General features: G+C 38.3%; 1 protein-coding gene across 4 annotated transcripts; it reads right to left on the bottom strand.

The window, feature by feature from the left end:
- Window positions 1-205: 205 nt before the first annotated feature.
- Window positions 206-20,936, bottom strand: SGCG (sarcoglycan gamma). 4 transcript variants are annotated; one of them, XM_083361934.1, is made up of 8 exons: window positions 20,349-20,507; window positions 11,558-11,752; window positions 10,173-10,274; window positions 9,475-9,562; window positions 8,437-8,562; window positions 5,000-5,084; window positions 2,450-2,573; window positions 206-578 (listed from the first exon to the last, which is right to left on the bottom strand). In XM_083361934.1, the coding sequence occupies exons 2-8, from the start codon at window positions 11,750-11,752 to the stop codon at window positions 408-410; spliced, it is 891 nt and encodes a 296-aa protein (XP_083218060.1). In that variant the 5' UTR covers window positions 20,349-20,507; the 3' UTR covers window positions 206-407. The 4 variants fall into 4 exon arrangements, with proteins under 4 accessions (XP_083218060.1, XP_083218059.1, XP_083218058.1 ...); XM_083361933.1 differs by lacking the exon at window positions 20,349-20,507 and adding an exon at window positions 13,665-13,738; XM_083361932.1 differs by having other exon boundaries at window positions 207-578; window positions 11,558-11,755; window positions 20,349-20,936.
- Between the last annotated feature and the right edge of the window lie 364 nt (window positions 20,937-21,300).

The raw sequence follows: 21,300 nt of genomic DNA, 5'->3' as shown, positions 1-21,300 counted from the left end.
ATCAGATCTTCCCAGGGGCCTTCCAACAAGTAAGTCAATGATCACAATGATTTGCGTAAGGACCACAGCAAAAACCCCTCATAAAATCAGTTGTGACTCACTTAATGACCCATCACTTGGCAATGGAAATTCCAGTCCCATGGTTATAAATTGAGGACTACTTGTACTTACAAAGAAGCCAAAGTCACAAAGCAGAAAAGATAATATAATCAAGAAACTTAAGATGAAGGGAAAGAAGGAATTCAAGCTACAAATGACAAATCATATGCTTATATACCTGATATCTGATAAAACCTAAAATCATTCATGTTTTCTAAACAATTAAATTACATTATCCTAATCTTCCACTTGATGGTTTTACAAACCAAGCAAGAATGCCAAAGAATATCAAGGTGTGTTCTGGTGCTTTATTGACAATTATGACTGTATTGTAAGCAAGTAGAAACTGTATCAGCCACGGATAAGTATAACCTTCCATCTTGGCAAGCACAAATTTCATAAAGTCCTTCAGATCTCTCAGATTCTCCATTTGTTCCTTGAAGTAAATCTGGCAGTAGCAAATTTTCAGCATCGAAGATCTGCAAGGAAAAAGCACACCAATCTATTTTGTAGCTTTACTGTTAACAGAGAGAATCTCTTGCTGTACAACATTTACCAGGTAGAAATATCCAACTGTTTTCAAATATACCCCCAGTAACAACTTCAGTCTAAAAAGAAGAGAGATATTAGGAAGGAAAAATGTTCAAAAACCACTGCTACAGTCAGCCCACTCTTTCCTTTGATTCATTACTGAGCAATTTAATGGAAGCTTTCCTATGAATTTGCAAATGAAAGTTCAAAGTCTCCTTTACATTATTCAATATGTCCTAATGAGCTAAAAATGTTTTAAATATAGCCTGGAAAACCACTCTGAAAACACTGTCAAATTGTTGAAGAAAGTCTCCTTTAGGTTGTGCCTCAAAGCTTGGAAAGTATTTCAAATTGACCCTTTAGTTAACCCAAAGAAATGTGTCCCAAACTGTAACCATTTCAGCATGCTGCTACTTTCATTTATTTAAAACATGTCTACCATTTCTTCAAGGAGTTGAGAGAAAAAAAGTATATTTTTTCTGCTTTTTTAATCACAGCTAACATGTCAGTCTGAGGAACAGTGTTTGGGTCAAGGTCTTCTATTTTAGTATATTAAGAAGACAATCTTCTCTATTCTTAATCTGAAAGTCAATTGCTATTCCAATCAGCATGTTTTGTTGGCTGCATGATGCGTGATATACATAAAAAGTTTCTATTACACATTTCTAATGCATTTCTAGGCCATCATCCAGGGTGCTTTTCTTGGTAAAGCAGAGATTCTTTGGGGGTCAGGGGGTTTATATGGGAATTTAAGAAGATGATGTGCAGTTTCATAGGTTGGATACTGCAATTGATGTCACTGGTTACAAAATATTAATTTACCAGAAGACAAACTGGTGAATTTGTTCCCCTTTAGCCTTCCAGTCACCTTAATTTACTTCTACCCTTTAACTGGCTTTTTATAAAGAATGAAATCTTCTGCTACTTTCATTTGTGAGATTCAGAAGCATTCTTAAAAATAAAGGATTTGCTTGAGTCTGGTGCTTTGCTCTACTTAGTATTAGCTTTCCAATTAATTTTTGTTTAAAAGTGTTTGTTTAAAAGTACATAAAAATAAAATCAGGTGGGGCTTAGATGATGCATGGTGGATTCCAAAGAAAGTTCTGCTGACATCATATTGGGTATCCAAGTGTTAAGGAAAAAAAGTACTAGGAACAAACTCAAATGAAACAAATATGGATCTGTGCACACACCAGTGCTTATCCAGTCAAGTTGCACCACAGCATGCTATACTTGGTACTATTGGCAGTTGCCAAGCACGTGACAAACACCTGCAGAGCACTATAAGGACTGCCCATACCTGCATCTAGCCATCTTTTAAAGTTCCCTCACTGTCTCTCCACCCAGCATTACCATGGCTTTGTATTGCTCAATCAAATTGTGCAAAACAGGAATCTTGTGCTGAAACTGATATTCTTTCAAATCTCCCTGTGCAGGAAATGTAAGGATTTCTGAGACATGAAACATTTGAAAAAGTAAGGATTTTAACGTAGGAAATTAATAACACTAAATAGACAGTAAGGTGGGAAAAATCCCTTTGTATACTAAGTTTCCTCTTTTTTCTTCCTGCATTTTGTTAACATTGATAATGATCTAAGAATATTGTGAGCCTTTATATAAATTATAAAAATATAGAAATAACAGAATTTCTAAAGGATCAAATAGCCTTTATCATAAACCTGAACTTTCCAAGGCCATAGTAGTCTTTATTTATTGGAACTAAAACTAATAGTTTGACTCATGCGGCAACCCCCCACCCCTTGAATACCAACTGTGAGCAGGAAATGTATTGATCTTAAATAAAACTTTAACATCTCACCATGCCATTGGTACTATGGAATGTGATATCCAAATGAGAGAGTCCAATAACATCTCCATTTTCTGCTTTGATGTGAACCTCTCTTGGAGCATTCATGGTGAGAGACCGTGTTGGTGATTCAAGTCTGAAACCAATCATAAGAAGAGTAATCTTAATATTATAAAAAAGAAAAGTATTTTCTTCTTCAATCCAAATAAAAAAAACAACTGGGTTTTATAATAATGTTTTCAAAGTGATTCTGGAGGCAGATTTCCTCAGAGTGATGTCATCCTGCCATCTTAAATTCTTATGGTAGGATTTTAATCTGAATATTAATTTTCCTAGGAAGTATTGCAAGCCTGATCAATGGGAGCCTGAATCATATTCTGTGTATAGCAGTGGTGCTCAACCCGACCAACTTTAAGATGTGTGGACTTCAGTTCCCAGAATTCCCCAAACAGCTGGTCTATCTGGCTTGCCTGAATAACTCTATGATTGCAAAGGGTCAAACATCCCTTTTTAGAAACTAGACTCAAATTACATAATTTGCTATAATAAGACAAGAGGTGCAGCTCCTGGAGGCTTGTATGTACTGTATATTTGGAAACAGTGAAAGCCCCTTTTTGACTAGCTGGCATTTAAAATCAATTATTCCCAATTGTCCATTTAATTGGAAAGTACATCAGCCATGTTAATGTCATTATGTAAATGACACATCCTGCACCATTTACTTCATCTTACAGTTTTGACAAATTATATAACAACAACAAGACTTTTACTCTTTGCATTCGATGTCTGTTGCACTGAGGTAATTACTAATCTTTTAAAACCTATCCACAAATTAATTCGCAACTAATAAATCTCAAATGTCAAGTAAAACTATTTGCTATTTTTTTTAAAAAAACATTTGACAACAGTCATTACAATATGTAATGCCTGAAAGTGCCAGAAAAGAACCACAAAACTTTTGATATGTTTGCTAGGTTGCTTGCAAACTTAAATGCAATGAAGTTGTGCATAATCCAGCTTCTGCCCAATGGATTCCTAAGGGACAATTAATACCAGTACTTCTATATACTTTAAGAAAACAACTTGTAGAGGTGAACTTGTAAAGGTGACTTGGTTTTATATACCGATTTGGTTTGCTTTTTAGTACAGGAATGTTACAAAAACTAATAGATGTTTTCTCTGAATGGAACATTTTTTCAAGATAGCACAGTTTTTTTTGTCAATTGGCAAACAACAAGCAACAATTTTGAGCTGAGGGGGAAAAATACCCATTTGAATCTTAGAAAATATGAATCAACTATGGAATAGAAATGATACCGAAGTATCTTCATTCACTGTCCCCATGGTTTCCAACAGTGAAGATTCATTGTTTATATTTATCTGCTGTTTCATGGAATCAACTTCTTTAAATCTTACAAGAAGTATATAAACAATCATTCACACCCATTCTGTATTTTGGGATTAGTTTTAATATGACACCATGTGATCCTATTTGGTTTAAATTAAATAAAATGTTCTTAGTCATCTGGTTCCTTAGCAGTCTTCACTTTGGTTTAGTTAATGTATAAAAGAACACATTCTTTTAAAGTAAATAAGGATCACAAGAAGGATTACAGGTAGTCCTTGATTTACCTATATAACCACAATTGGGATCACAATTCTGTTGCTAAGCAAGGCAGTTGTTAGGTGAGTCACCCCAATTTTATGACTTTTTTGTCACTGTTGTTAAGGGAATTGCTACAGTTATTAAGTGAATCGTGGTCATTAAATGAATCGGGGCTTCCCCCATTGACTTTGCTTGTCAGAAGCTGGCTGGCTGGGTTGCAAAGGGTGATCATATGACCCCGGGACACTGCAACTCTCATAAATACATTTCTGTTGCCAAGCACCTGAATTCTGATCACATCACCATGGGGATACTGAAGCTGTTGTAAGGATTGGTTGTAAATCACATTTTTCAGGGCTGTTATAACTTTGAATGGTCACTAAATGAATGGTTGAAAGCCAAAGACATATCTGTATGAGATTAAAATACCCCCATCTGCATTTAAAGCATTTGCACCATGGATGCCTTCACAGTAAGCATCCTTTTCTGTAATTCGGTGCAAGGGATTCCTGAGATTTTGGCAATGTCTTAGTGGCACTGCGTTCTCAGATTGCTTCTTTAGCTGTCTTACTATACAATATGAAGGTGGAAGATGATCTTGAGAACATGATTATTTCACCAATACTGACCATTCTTGCTAGTGTTAAAGTTCTCAAAGTTGTGGATATCCTTTTTGTTGATATTTTCAATGCTATATACATGGCCAATTGGGAGCTGATCGTATTATCTGTAATATTACGTAGTTAGTCTTTAAATTAGTTTGCAATAAATAATGTGATAATATGGAGTTTGATTCCTTGTTTCTCCCTAGTAATCCTTTTCCTATTGGGTTCTTCTTCAGTATGTTACTGATTACTTATCATCTTACTGCTCTACAACTCTAGCTTTACTGAGGAATACAGCAAAAAAATGAAATAAATAATAAATGTTTACTCATTTCGGAGGGATATTCTTACTTAAGTGTTAGATTTTTGACATCATCTCCCACACCTTGGACAAGGGGCGTTTGTACAGAATGTTCGCAAAGGGCACCTTCTGGACCTGAAGCAGAAAAAAGACAAATGATTGTCACTTTAAGTGTCAAATTAAGTGCATTACTACTGGAAAATAAGTTTTTCATAACCACCCAACAAAATATCCAAAGCTAATTCAGAGTACCTACGGTCTTTTAAGTATCTAAGATTCCACCATATTTTGAGTACAGGGGGACAGAGGTCGACCTCGAGGCCTCTCGCTTGTGGAGTTCCTCAGGGGTCGGTCCTCTCGCCTCTCCTGTTCAACATCTATATGAAGCCGCTGGGTGAGATCATTCGTGGTTTTGGAGTTGGGTATCATCAGTATGCTGATGATACCCAGCTTTTCATTTCGACCCCAAACCACCCCAGTGATGCCCTTGACGTGATGTCCCGTTGCCTGGAGGCGGTTCGGGTCTGGATGGGGAGGAACAGGCTTCGACTCAACCCTGACAAGACTGAGTGGCTGTGCGTACCGGCATCTCGGGATATTCAGAATATTCCATCTCTTTCTACGGGGGGTGAGTTATTACCCCCCGTAGATAGGGCTCGCAACTTGGGAGTCCTCCTAGATTCACAGCTTTTTTTAGAAGACCATATAGCAAATGTGACTAGGGGGGCCTTCACCCAGGTTCGCCTGGTGTGCCAGTTGCGGCCCTATCTAGACTGGGAGGCCTTGCGCACGGTCACTCATGCGCTCGTGACCTCTCGTTTGGACTACTGCAACGCTCTCTACATGGGGCTGCCCTTGAGGATCACTCGGAGGCTCCAACTGGTACAGAATGCAGCCGCGAGAGTTGTGTTGGGAGTTTCCCGATACTCCCATGTTACACCCTTGCTCCGTGAGCTGCATTGGCTCCCAGTTGTCTTCCGTGTGAGATTCAAGGTGCTGGTAATGACCTACAAAGCCCTTCATGGCATGGGTCCGGAATACCTCAGGGAGCACCTGCGGCTGGCATCAACTTCCCTCCGCCCAGTGCGCTCCCACAGAGAGGGCCTCCTCAGGTGCCACCGGTCAAAGAATATCGATTGGTGGCCCCCAGGGGGAGGGCGTTCTCTGTGGGCGCGCCGGATTTATGGAACCATCTTCCGGTTGAGCTCCGGATAGCGCCTGACCTTCGCTCCTTCCGGCGCGATCTAAAGACCTACCTGCTTGAACAAGCTGGCCTGGCCTGATGGATGATGGGTTTGGGTTTTATTGCTTTTTATGTATTTTAACTTATTGTTATAGTTTTTGGGCATCTTGTTTACTCTCTTTTAATTTTTGTATTCTTGTCTTTTAACATGTATTGCCCTGTTCACCGCCCTGAGTCCTTCGGGAGAAGGGCGGTATACAAATAAAATAATAATAATAATAATAATAATAATAATAATAATAATAATAATAATAATAATAATAATAATAATAATAATAATAATAATTTGGGTTGGTTTAAATATTTGAGGTTCTAATGTAACACTGTGGGCTTTGGAGGTTTTGCTGAGCATGTTTAAGGTAAAGGTAAAGTTTCCCCCGCACATGCGTGCTAGTCATTTCCAACTCTAGGGGCTGGTGCTCATCTCCATTTCAAAGCCGAAGAGCCAGCGCTTGTCCAAGGACGACTCCGTGGTCATGTGGCCAGCATGGCTAGACGCCAAAGGCGCACGGAACGCTGTTACCTTCCTACCGTAGTGGTCCCTATTTTTCTACTTGCATTTTTATGTGCTTTAAAACTGCTAGGTTGGCAGAAGCTGGGACAAGTAACAGGCGCTCACTCTGTTACACGGCATGTGGGATTCGACCCGCCAAACTGCCGACCATCTGATCAACAAGCTCAGCGACCTAACCCACTGAGCCACCGCATCCCTTACAAGCCGTTAAACCTATACATTCAAAATGAAATATTCACATAACTGAAATGAAAAATTAGATGTATGGAGAAGAATTATTAGATATAGAAGTTACCAGGCAGTAAAAATCCTGGTTAGAGGGATAACCTAACTGGAGCAATCTACCTACTGGATAACAATAACTGTTTGTAACTTATACATAGTCCCTGACTTATGACCAGAATTTCCATTGTAAGTTATTGCTAATGTAAGGTGAGTTGGACCTGATTTTACAATCTTTTTTACAGCAGTTGTTAACCAATCAAATGGTCATTAAATGAATCCAGCTTCCCCAACAGTTTTTCCCCCCTCAAAATTGGCAAAAAAAAGAGAAAAAGGTCAGAAATTCACATGACTGCACAATGCTGCAACTGGTCTTAAATGCAAGATGTTGCCAAGTGCCCCAATTGCAATCACATAGCTGACGGTTGTTGCAATGGTTGTTAAGAACAAGTGCAGGTAGCAAATTATTTTTTCTGAGACCATTATAACTTTAAAAATTTGTTAAACAAAGGCTCATAAATTGAAGACTTCCTGTATAAGGGCTTCCCCATTTGCTAGTCCTCTTGACCATTTTCTATCTGTTGGCTAATATGGAACTATGTTAACCTATATGTAAACTTGTTTGGCTGAAAACCACAATGTGTTCTCTATGTGGTTTAGGGAGTGAAGCAGACAACTGTAACCTCTTCAGTTCCATATTTTTGCTCACTCACTGCTCACTTCAGCCTACCAACCTATATTATGATCCCTTATTAAGAGACTGTTAAGAGGTTTTTCTCATGAAGTCCTACTGGCATTTGACAATTGCACATTTGCTACACCATTCCCCAATCCTCAGAAGCCAATTTGCAAGTAAGTAAACAAAGTTTTAGAAGTAAGGTAAAGGTGATGAAATCTGCTTGGTTCACAAAAACAGAAGCTAGTTCCCAAAACAAAAATTGTGCAGTATTGTCAGATCCAAAGATCTTACACGTCTTTCACACTAGGTCATTCAATAGGTTGTACAAATAATTCAATGAGGTGCTTTACTCATCAGCCAAATCAATGATTTTTACAATCTCAGTATTAAACTGAGTAATGTTGTCTTACTCTGTCTACTTCCACATCCCATAATTTTGTTAGGAACAGAGCAGAAATGCTCTGTCATTTCCTTCTTCTGATAAGTTTTTTTTGCTCCAGATTTCCAGTATAACCATTGGTCTTCCAACATCTGGCCATATTTAGCTTTCTTTTTTTTTTACAGATGCTGCTTACCATCTAGTTAAATATTAATTGCTAATAATAAATAATTACCAATTAATCAAAATAAATATGTTTAGACCTCAATGTAAAATACAGTTTTGAAGATTTTAATGTAACATTTTAGCTAAAAATATGAGTAATAAAATATTCAATATTCTCTTTAAATTGTTAAAATAACAGATTACTGTTATTTATATAACCAATTTCAGATTATAGTCTTCATTTTCAAAATAACAGTTTTTGTAGTTTTAGACTTGCAAACAAACCTGTGACTCGAAGTTTCTCTGTACCAATCATAGTGTCATCATCATGCACTGTAAAAAGTGGCTTTTCATTGAGATTCATAGAGTTGATCTGAAATTGTGGACTATGGAACTGTACCATGTCTGGATCTAAAAAGGAAAAAACATTATAAAATGGACTTTCTTTGCTGAAGCTTTAAAATACATAAGTACGCATCCTCAATGATGCAACATATAGTTATCTAATCATGCACTGTAAAAAGTGGCTTTTCATTGAGATTCATAGAGTTGATCTGAAATTGTGGACTATGGAACTGTACCATGTCTGGATCTAAAAAGGAAAAAACATTATAAAATGGACTTTCTTTGCTGAAGCTTTAAAATACATAAGTACGCATCCTCAATGATGCAACATATAGTTATCTAATTAGGAAATTAAATTTGTTATCTTATGCTCAGTAATTTGTGATTAACTCATTACATTGATCGGTCGATACATATATTGAACTACAGTGCAAGGTTAGCATCTGGTTATGTTCTCAGTTTCTGGTTGATTTGATCAGAAAAAGCAGAATGTTATAAACCAAACGGAAAGAAAAATACTTTAGATCCAGCATGCAAAAATATAAATATAGCTCTTTGTGAATATATACAATGTGGACAAAGTAAGCTAAATTAAAATTCCAGATCTGATAAATTAAATCCTTAATAGGCAGCATCTTGTCTCTTTACACAGAATCTTTCATCCAAATAGGGCTGTATTTTTAATGTATCTATATCTAAACAATATTTTTATAATTTACATAAATTGGATATTCGTATCTTCCTAGGAACTGAATCACTAAAGAGATTTATAATTGAAGTCAAATTATTCATATATTCATTTTTTGATAATGACGTAAAATTATTTTTCTTTATTTCAAGTATTTGAGTATCCAGGTCAATTGGCATATCTAGACAATATATATGCTATAGTATATGAGCTCATAATAAGAAACACATTCATTTCTTTGGATATAAACCTTTCAAAATCCAAACTAAAGAAAAATATATTACACCTACCTACACTTAATCTGCCTGTGACATTTCCATCACTATTGCGTGCATTCAAAGTCACATTATGAGAAGATTGCAAAAGTAAGGGTGAATCCTAGGATTAAGAGAAAAAAGAATGTAAATATTTAAGACATTTGGCTAGACCTTACTGAAAAATAAATACCTGCACTCTTTTCCAATTCTCCATAACTTACAATGAGATATGATATAATCTGATACAATATATGATAGATATGATATGATATGATATGATATGATATGATATGATTAGCAGGACTGCTAATTAGAATTCCTTACAATGATGCTTGGGGGGCTATCATCCAATAAATTCTTTGTGTATATTTGTTGAAATGGAAAGAAATTATAGAACTGAATATTCTGGAACAATGCCAGAATAAGCAGAAAAAATATCAGATCTGTGATGTGCTTCAAAGTAAACACCCTGAAGTATTTTTAGTCATGTGGTATGTATTGCTGCTTTGAATCAGGTCTTTGCTTCAATTTCAAAGCAAAATGGCTTTGTAGGGCCAATTTTATTGAAATTCTATCAAATCAAAACAGGCTTTGCATAACTCTAGTAAATATGACTTTTTTCCAATATGACAAACCATAGCACATTTCTATGTGTATTAACTCAGAAATAAGCCTTGTTAAAATCAGTGGGATTTATCTACAAATAGCTGTGCATAACATTGCATCATTACCCTTCTGGAGTGAATTTCTTTGACATGTAATGGATATAAAAATTCAGACTCTCCTTCTAGATGAAGCCCATCAGATTTAACCTGTAGGTATCCCATTCCAGACTGCAAATACAAAACACATTTTAAATATTAGTTGTGTAAGACATTGTCAAATTGTTTTCAAAGATGCCACATTTATTTTTTCCAAATACTGCATGATTTATTCAAGAAGTACAACCCTAATGAAAAAGAAAGTCAGAAGATAAATATGTTATGGATGGAAAAAAGATTATCATAACAAGCATTTTTTCACACAAGGTTTTCATGAGAGCCATCTGCACACAAAGACGTCTTCTCCAATCCATATACCAGCAATGTATACACAAGCTCTCTTCAAAAAGCAAGAAAAAAAATATAATTTGCATAACAGAAAAGCTAAAAGTGGTCCATTTGTTCCTCTTCTCCTTTTGGGTTAATCATACGTTGCTGTTATTTGAAATGGAATCATATATTCATGATTGCTGGCATGCAACTAAATCTACATGGTTATCTCTCCCATTAAGAATTTAGATATTTGAGCATTGCACTACATGAAGCATCTCAATAACTAATTCAGAAATTACAAAGTCACATAAGAATTAAAGAATGAATTTCAAGTAATACAAATCAATGAACACAATTCAAAGCATGATAATGCTGAGTTAAATACAAATTACCCTAAAGTATATTTAAGATTGCAGCTTCTGGCTAGGATTACATATCACATGAAGTGATGTTTTTTTAAAATATGGGTTAACAAACCAAAATGATTGACTATTAGCAGTACTGTGATTTGAAAAGTACATAGCTGAGGGGGTGGGATTTCATATATCAGGCTAAACTAAAACTAAAAACACATAAAGATGGTGTGATATAGAAACTCATCTACTGAAATTAGAAGCAGGGGGAAATACCTTTATTTGCTGCAAATAACTACGTTAAAACTAGATACTTGTCAGAGCATCTGTGTTCTGTCTGTCTGTCTGTCTGTCTGTCTGTCTGTCTATCTATCTATCTATCTATCTATCTATCTATCTATCTATCTATCTATCTATCTATCTATAGCTTGAGCACAGATCTATCCCATCTCTATATGTATCTAGTTGCTGGCCTGTCACTTTGTTATTGTAAATGTAAAATGTGGATCCTGTAGATTAGGAATAAATTGTATTATGAAGTTATTGTATTTTTGTTGATTTTTATATAGGTATTCCCCAGGATCTGAAAATTATTTCCAAAATTCCTCTAGGGTAAATAGACTGAAGGATATTTTACAAAGCACCATCACTGGGAAAACCTTAAAGGTGACAGCAAGAATATAAGCAAAAGCAACAGCAAAACTCAATTCAAGGAAAAAGAACACTTACTGATGAAAACCACATTACTTTAAGAATCCAAATTGTCAGAGCAACATTCACAACTAGAATGATGATCAAGAGGAGGATAAATATATAAAGGCAGCGCTTTCTCCAGCCATAAATGCCAACATTGTAGACATATGGAGGTTCTGGTCTCTGTATGTCAGTACCTGGTGTTGCTGAAATATACTCTTCACGTACCATCTGCTACAGGGGGAAAAATGGACATAATTAACCAAAATTAAATATTTCAAACGGCATTCTACTTCAAATTTGAAAAGTGAACATCTAATAATTAAAAGTAGATTTCTAAGAGCTAAGAATTTAGCAAGCTGATGACCTTCCAAACAAAATAGTGAGGCATTATTGATTAATAATTTTTTTATATAATTTCATTTAATGAGAATAGAACAGAATAGAAGAGAATAGAATAAATAGAGTTAGATGGGACTTATACCATTTCAGACAAATGGTTATCCAATCTCTTCTTTAAAACTTCCAGTGTTGGAGCATTTACAGCTTCTGAAGGCAGGTTGTTCCACTGATTAATTAATCTGTCAGGAAAATTCTTCTTAGTTCTAGGTTGCTTCTCTCCTTGATTAGTTTTCATCCATTGCTTCTTGCCCTGCCTTCAGGTGCTTTGGAGAATAGCTTGACTCCCTCTTCTTTGTAGCAACCCCTGAGATATTGGAACACTGCTCTCATGTCACCCCTAGTTCTTCTCTTCAATAAACTACACATACCCAATTCCAGTAATTATACCAGTAATGGGAACACCAGTGGAGGACCTGAAGGGACAAGCTGGGACAGATCATCCTGGAGAAAAATCTATCAATGTAATCACTAAGAAGCCAATACCAAATTGGTGGCAAATAACCAATCAATGATCCATCACATGCATATATGGATACATTTCTGCTTTTTTATCTCTATTGAATAATCTTAAAATTAGTAAACTGTCCTAATTAATATAGTCTCCTGGAAACAATATATTCTGATAAGAAGTAATCTACCTATTTCTGTCCCTAGATCACAGAACCTGATTCTCATTCTGTAGGCAAAACATTAGGGCCACAGTACACCTAGTATACATAGTATAGTATACATATGTCTGTTTTGCGCATCTATTTGGTATTCAATAATTATATGTCAGAAACTGACATATAGGGCTGACTGGGATAAGCAGTCGGCCTTCCTGGGATCTGATATAGATGGAATAATAGGTATAAATGATAATGGGTCAGAGAGACTTGCTGGCATCAAGGGAAGAATCTATAGGCACACTGCAGCCCTAAATACTGCAAATCTGGTCCTAAATATTCAATTTACTGACAGTGTCCAAACAAAAATTAGTTATGGAGTAGCATTTTAAAAAATAAATAATTAATCTAAATGATAAGCTACTTCCCTACGACCCCAGTTGGTTCCAGATGAATTTACATAAATCTGGAGGGTGCCACATGAAGAGACGGTTCTTTAGATTACTCCTAATGCAGGAATAGCGATCCACTTATGAGAACAACTTTCCTTAAATTATAATATTAAAGTGTAACAAGTATTTGTGGGACTCAAGCGTAGCTACTGCATCTTTCAAGATAGTTGACTGACAAACATGCAGTCTCCAGAAGGAGACAACTGAAAGCATATGATTTTATACTCAAGCCCTTATATGGCAGAAGCACCCATTATTAAGTAACATGATCATTTTTTTCCATAAAAGATCAGCCTTTCAGTTGGAGCATGCCAAAAAAAAACCAGAGAAACCAGCAAGGCAAAGAGGCAGCTCATTGCATTAAAAGCATACTGTCCCACCAAAGAAGTAACATTTGTTATTACGATATTGCTATTTATTTTACTGCACATATGTAATGCCAAGGACACAAAGTTAGCGTCAGATGTTGCCGCATTTACATAGTTACTATAATCTGAACTACAAAAATAACTTATGTATTGTGTTTCAAGTTAATATAATAACAATCTAATGTTAGGCGGGGGGGAAGGCAAAATTGAAAGAATTATCATAGGGTTTTTTTTAAAACAGTCTATTAATCCTTTACATTAATTGTTTTATAATTTATAATACCTATGCAAAATAATGCTTGCCTAAAAGACTTACCTTGGAAGATTTTAAACAACAGCAGAAACTGCAGATCTAACTCGGATGAAACGCCTTCAGCCTGACAATGTATTTCTACACTTGTACCCACAGTGGAAAATATTTTAGGCGTGGCTCAACTTGTTTACATGTTTGGCCACATTTCACATTCCACCCCCTTTCACTAGCGGCACAGACAGGGCTAATTTTACTCTATGCCAAACTAGCTGGTGCTGCACTAATGCTTTAGGAGGTGAAAGGCCGGGTATAATTTGTATTTTCAGAATAGTATACACCTCTTATTGGAATGTTACTCACACTACTCTGAAGAGGGGAAAAATCCTACTGAACTGTTAGCTATTAAAAAGAAAAGAAAAGAAAAGACTTAATTTTGCTCATATTCAATTTATGAAAATAAAAGTTCAGAGATTGTTGTACATGTACAACAGCAGCACACAACTTTTGGTGAAGCAGAAACATGCAGTTGGTCTCTAGAAGTAAAGTATATGCTTACTCCAAAATGGATAAAACCAAGACCAAGAAGTAGGTAAACCCTGGAGAAAAACTATATGTGATTTAACTGAAATATATATTGAATGCAATTACCCTACAACTTACAAAACTATTTTATAATTTTCCTGTTGTGTTATATTAAGAATGGCTAATAGTGAGAAACCTTCTCAGTTTGGAGCAATGTACAAAGGGCTGGGCTAGGGGTTGCAAACATTTATTTACTGAAGAAACTCATATAGTCTTTATTTAAGAAACCCAACTTGGAAGGTTCACAAGAGTTATATACAGCATCTTTAAAACACAATAAAAACAGGAAGGAAGGAAGGAAGGAAGGAAGGAAGGAAGGAAGGAAGGAAGGAAGGAAGGAAGGAAGGAAGGAAGGAAACTGCGCACAGTTATCAACATTCAAGTACAAATTTTCTTTTCTCTCAGAAATACATATAAATACATACATACATACATACATACATACATATACATATACGTACATATACATACATACAGCATTTTTAAGAAGGACATTGGAAACACAAGAATCATTCCTTTGTCAACAATTTATCAGTTTTTCTACTTCCATTAGCAGCAGGAAAATTATAGTGTGATTTGCTCCAACAATTGGTTGACTGACTGGTGAGCACTCTTTTCTGCTATTGATGATACGCTACAAGGAAGATTTATTCCTGCCAATTCTATTGTCTATTTGTTTATATATCTCTAATTGCTGGCAAACAACTAAACAGAGCGCACCTTTCTACAATCAGACATCTGAGTGGCATATTGCATCTGCATATGAAAGAATCCTGTCCTATAAATATATCCCAAATTACAGAACATCAATAAGTCTCAACAATCTTCTTTCAACAGTACAGATAGTCTTTGATTTACGACCATTTGTTTAGTGACCATTTGAAGACACAGTGACACTGAAAAAAGTGATTTACAACCTGTCCTCACAATTAAAAGTGTTGCAGTGTCCCCATGATTACACGATAGCAATTAGGACACTTGGCAACTGTTGCACATTTACAATGCATGCAGTATCCTGCAGTCCTATGATTGCTATTTGCAGCCTTGCCAGCTCACCCCTGACAAGCCCAGCCAATGGGGAAGCTGGCAGGGAAGGTTACAGGTTGCAATCACATGATATCTTACTTAACAACCATGATGATTTGTTTAACCACCGTGGCAAAAAAGGTTGCAAAATTGAATGCAATCATGTGTGATGCCTCGCTTTATGACAACAACTGCTTAACAATTGAAGCCTGGGAAATGGGCACCTTGTCAGTCGACAGGAGTGCTGTCCCAAAGGTGCTTTTTTTTCTGGGAGGCAACTAGACTTTCTTGTTTTTCTTTGAAGACATTTCGCTTCTCCTCCAAGAAGTTTCTTCAGCTCCGACTGGATGGTGGGAAATGGAAGGATTTATAATCCTTGCAGACAGCTGGCCATTTGCATTCTTCCAGAGACTTGTTTGGGCCATTTGGAGGTTTGGAGATTTCCAGAAAATCTTGTAAACTACAGGAACAGGGCAGAAAACATCCTGCAGCCAAGAAGGCTCCACCCGCATTTGGACTACTCAGGTGACCCTGAGGATACAGATAACCTTCAAATAACCAGAAGAGCACTGACACAGACATCCCCTAAATGCTGCTGAAGATGTTACCTAGCCTGGTAATAAAACGTTCAGAAACCAACCCACAAGCTCATAGAACAAACCTCCACCCTCATCCTATACCCGAGCTACAGCTATTCGCCACTATTGCAAATCCTTCCATTCCCCACCATCCAGTCAGAGCTGAGAAAGCTTCTTGGATGAGAAGCAAAATGTCTTCAAAGAAAGTCCAGTTGCCTCCTGAAAAAAAAGCACCTTTGGGACAACCATGACCTGGATGACTGAGAATCTCCATAAACAGGAGTTTTGATTTATTACCAGCTTACCAGGCACTTAGGAGACAAGGCACTGCGAACCAGGAAACAACAACTAATGACTTAAGAGCAGGCTTTTAACACCCTAACAATTAAAACCCACAAACAACTGAGCATCATATAAATACAATGTGTAGACCAGCTCAGGGCACACATTCTGGAGAGAGAATTTTCTGGAGGATGGGCTCCAGCAAAGACTCAAACTGGATCCTGAAACACTGCTTAATAATGAATGTTCCAGTTCCTATTGTTGTCACAGATCAATGACTACCTGTAACTAAACCGAATTTTTAACATCTCCACTTGGGAGAAGAAGAATCGCCATAGTATTAAGCTATATTGGAAATAAAAGCAATTTTAATGAAAAACTGCCTGCACTCAATAAATAACTAATTTTATTCAAAAAGAGTAGACTAATAAAAGTTACCCAGTCTCCTCATTCTATGCCAGCCACCCAAATTTGACGTATTTGGAAATCCTGCAAAGATAAGGAATTTAAAGTACATGTTTTAATCACATTAGCCAAAACGTTCAATTCACAAAAATAAAAAGAAAGCTTAGGGATTGCTAAATGAGTTTTGGATAACTGGAAAACCTCCTCAGTATTTTATGAGCTTCAGTCTTGCCCTAATATGGGTATTAAAAAGAGCTCTTATATTTCTGTTGAGTAACACATTGGCTTCTCCTAGATTAACAGTTTCAACTGCCTAGTCAACTTAAAGTATTTCTGTTTAGTGATATAGTTCATATCTCACAACATTTATTTTCTATAATAAAAAACAAATTCAGATTACAGAATCATACACAAATGCCTACATGTTTTCATCTGAAGAAAAATGCTGCGGTGAAAGGTAGTGTTGAAAGATGCCACAAATCTACATGCATGTCAATATTATGGAAATAATTGAAACAAGGAAATGCAATAAAATACAGCAAATGCAAGGAAACACAAGTGCAAGCACGGCTTGTAGAAAAAAACAACACAAGACTACCATTCTTCTGACCCACTATTTAAACAGGATGCCAACCCTGTTGCATTTTATTTCCCTTTCTTTGGGAATAGTGGGAAAGAAAAATAAAAGCAAAGTTACTGTATGGACAAATTAAGAAAAAAAAACCTAAACTAAAAGCTGCATCCCACTTTTCACTGTCCTGGCATTAGAGAGGAAGCCGAAACAAAAGTGATTCGTCTACAAAATGTCTTTATTTCTACTTGACCAGGCTTCCAAAGAGTGAGCAAACTGTGGCTCCTTTTTGGTGTGGTTCCACCTTCCATTTAGTAGCCTTTGGAACTGGCTAAAAGAGCCAAGGACTAAAACTGGATATTGTGGTGTTGGGGAAGGTAACCTCAACAGTGCTGATTAAAATACATATTATGACTCAAAGATGGGGAGAGAGGAAACAGAATGTACAGGGGAGGAGTGAAATGTACTATTGGTGATACTTCCCATAGAGTGCCCAAGCCAAGAGGAAGAGCCAGGTCTTCAAGCCCTTATGAAAGGCCAAGAGGATGGCAGCCAGTCTGGGGGCAAGATGTTCCAAAGGGTCAGAGCCACTGCAGAGAAGGCTCTTCTCTGGACCCCACAAACCCAAATTCCCTGAACGATGGAGTCTGCAGCAGGCCTTCTCTGCTGGCATGGATGGGGATGGCCAGTTCCATTGGGGTGAGATGGTCCCTCAAGTATCCTGGACCCACGCCATGTAGGGCTTTAAAGACGATAACTGCCAGATATGATGAATTACGTGAGGGTAACACCGCACTAATTTCAAGGCTCTCTTCTGTGACATTAATTTAATTTTCTGAAATAATCTAAAAAAGATGCCACAATTTAGGAAGTGGAATGTATCAGATAAAAGCAATCACAGTAATAAGTGGCCTGGAAAAAAAGTGATTTATGGGTGTGCTGGGTAGGCTTAACCAGAAGAGAGAAAACTGTGTGTGAGAATGGCAAGTATCTGGATGGCAGAAGCAGAAGATGGGCAGAACTGAGCAGACTTGTTCCAGAAGAGAGGACAAAGGAAATAATGTATTGAAACAGTGAAGAAATCAATTTTGATTGGACATTTGGAAAAAGTTCCACATAGGAACAACTCTTCGACAGTGGAAATAGGGCTCAGAAGACGGTGGTCTTTCTCTCTTTCCTGGAGGTATTAAACTGATGGTCTTCTGTCACGGATGCTAATGGTATAATAGAGGACTCCTGCATTGAACAATATTGTTGTGATTCAGGGTCAGCCTGTGGGTTCGGCAGTTGGGTTGGATGATTCAGAGGAGGAGGAGGGGGGTGTTGGAGAGGTTGCTGAGGGTGTTGGAGAGCTTGCTGATGAAAGCCCTCAGCCAGGCCCCTCCCATCTGGTTACGACGCAGACCCAGCTGTGTGAGCCTGACAGCGTGGATGAAGATGTCCCACAGCTGGCCCTGTTCAAGGACGCCCGACGCAGGAAGCAGTCAATCAGGAGTAAACAGAGGAAGGCAATGGGGCACCTCGGAAGGAGGCAGAGAGAAGCCACGCCCTGAACTGTTTAAAAGGGGAATGCGTGGGAGGGCTGGTTTGCTGAAGGCAACCGTTTGAATAGCTCCTGTTTCATGGTTCGTGTCTTGTTTTGCTCTGTTTTATGTTAATAAATTTGGCAGGCTTAGTTCCAGCCTCTTGCCGTTTGTAAAGGGGTTGTCCCTGCCTTTTCTGCAGGGCTGGTAGTAGGCTGGTACAGAACAAATATTATCTCTCACTGTACATCTGAGATACATATTTTCAGCTTTTTATATTTATTTTACACTGTTTATCATATGTAAATGAAGAAATTCAAAGTTAAGAATTTAAAATTTCCTTAACTTTCATTCACCTTATATATCAGAAGAGGCATACTGTGGATAGGTATATGTAGCTTCCCTGGAAGCAACTTAGATTTGCCCTTGCCTTCTTCACAGATTTTTCTAATCTAGTTTACAGCTCTGGCATTCTGCGTTGGTCTCCATTCAAGTTGTAAAGGGGTCTGTGCTTGCTTAACATTTTCAGGATCAGCTGCTAGGTGCTACCCCTCATGCGATGTTTTTAAGGAGACTAAAATACTTAGAAAAGGGAAATGTTACATTCCCATAGATCAGGGGTGTCAAACTCAATTTCATTGAGGGCCGCATCAGCATTGCGGTTGCTCTCAGGGGGCTGGGTGGGTATGGCCAGGGTGGGCGTGGCCTACTGGGTGGGCGTGGCTAGAGTGCGTATGGCCTACTGGATGGGCATGGCCAACTCTACATCGTTCGCATCAAGGGTGCCTATGGGGGCCTGGGCAGGAGTGGGACAGATCTGAGGGTCTCTGGCAGAAAGGAGGGTCTCTGGGCCAGGGCCAAGGCAGTAGGGGCCATTCCCTCACTGTTTCCAGGATGGCTTCGTGGGCCACATGAAACCACTTTGTGGGCCGGATCCGGCCCCCGGGCCTTGTGTTTGACATGTCTGCCATAGATACTCAGTACGGGGAATGTAGCCACAGAACCAGATGGGAGGGCTTGGCCTAAGCCAGGGGTAGGCAACCTTGGCTCTTTTATGACTCCTGGACTTCAACTCCCAGAATTCCTGAGCCAGCTGGCTCAGGAATTCTGGGAGTTGAAATCCACGAGTCATAAAAGACCCAAGGTTGCCTACCCCTGGCTTAAGAGAACTGGCCACCCAATTGACCAACAGGTTTGCCAGAAGGTGAATTGTTAAAGGAGGAGCAGAATCATTTCAACTTCTGGAGCTCCATGGACAAAAGGAGAAATAAAAAAGTAGCAAAGTTGGACATGGCACCTTAATGAAGGGTAAGTACAAAGACTGGAAATGAGTTTGGAGTACATCAGCATTCCCCAAATCCGGAACCAGGATTTTCGGGTTGAGGAGCAGGCAGGAATAGAGAAGGTCCCGCTGGAGAGGTGGGGCATCTACAATCTTGGTGCCTCCCGAGGTGAAGCCCTAGAACAGGGGTCTTCAAACTTGGCCCTTTTATGACTTGTGGACTTCAACTCCTAGAATTCCTCAGCCAGCTTTGCTGGCTGAGGAATTCTGGGAGTTGAAGTCCACAAGTCATAAAAGGGCCAAGTTTGAAGACCCCTGCCCTAGAATGTCGTTAACTCTCCTCAATCTCACCGCATCCTCAACCAGGAACCCACGACTTCTCCGCTCGCCCGCAAGCCTTAAACTCGCTCGTTCCGAGTGTATTTTTTTTTATTTTTTGGCTCCTCAAGAAGTCCGCTAGAAAAAAGCCAAGCGTGGCAGAAAGGAGAGGGCTTTTACCTGATCTTCCCACGGGCGTCCTCTTCGGGGGGCTGAACGAGGGCGAGCGGAGTCATCGCATCTCCCTTTTTTTCCCGCCGGGGAGACCGTCGAGCGCGCCCGGGATTCAGCAGCCTCCCTCCGGCGGCGGTCCCTCCCCTTCCTTCCCTCGCCGCCCGAACCAGCTCGTCCGGCAACAAGCGCGGGTTTTTTCGTCCGGTCGGCGCAGCTTCGTTCATCGCGTAGGAGGGAAACGCCCCGTCAGCGCCCGCTATTCGCCTCTGGAGAAAAGCGGGAGCCGGTTCTTCTTGGCCCGCTTTTCCTTTAGCCGGCAGAGTCCGGACGCTTGGCTGCGCGCTGACAGCGCGTCTCCCCTCGCTCGCTCGCTCGCTCGCCGGCAAAAACAGAATCGCCGCCAGCGGTTTAGCCAAGGCCGTCAGCGGCTTGGAAGAAAATCCATCTCTTCCCCGCCCCTTCACGACCCCAAAGGCGCTTTTCCAAAAGGCAGCTGGATTTTGTTTTTCCTTGAAGACGTTTCGCTTCTCATCCAAGAAGCTTCTTCTGAGAAACAAAATCCAGCTGCCTTTTGGAAAAGCACCTTTGGGACGGTCCTGACACCTCCACAGACGTGTCCCTAAGCAATTTTAGTTCTGGACTTGTAAATTTAACACCTCCAGAGAGAACCCCCCAAACAAACCAGAGCCATTGTTTATTTTATTTTATTTTATTATTTTATTTTATTTATTTTATTTTATTTTATTTTATTTTATTATTTTATTTTATTTTATTTTATTATTTTATTTTATTTTATTTATTTTATTTTATTTTATTTTATTTTATTTATTTTATTTTATTTTATTTTATTATTTTATTTTATTTTATTTTATTATTTTTTTTTATTGTTTTATTTTATTTTATTATTTTTTATTTTATTTTATTATTTTATTTTATTTTATTTATTTTATTTTATTTT

Source organism: Vipera ursinii, assembly GCF_947247035.1.
Source record: "Vipera ursinii genome assembly, chromosome: 4".
NCBI classification, from domain to species: Eukaryota; Metazoa; Chordata; class Lepidosauria; order Squamata; family Viperidae; genus Vipera; species Vipera ursinii.
The sequence above is the reverse complement of the archived record's forward strand: the minus strand, read 5'-3'. Positions and strand labels throughout refer to the sequence as shown.

Coding starts and splice junctions, on each gene's coding strand:
- SGCG (XM_083361932.1), bottom strand. CDS start 11,752: ATGGTACGTGAAGAGTATATTTCAGCAACACCAGGTACTGACATACAG. Junction 10,275..11,557: donor AAGTAATGTGGTTTTCATCA/GTAAGTGTTCTT, acceptor TTGTATTTGCAG/TCTGGAATGGGATACCTACA. Junction 8,563..9,474: donor CACAGGCAGATTAAGTGTAG/GTAGGTGTAATA, acceptor TTTCCTTTTTAG/ATCCAGACATGGTACAGTTC.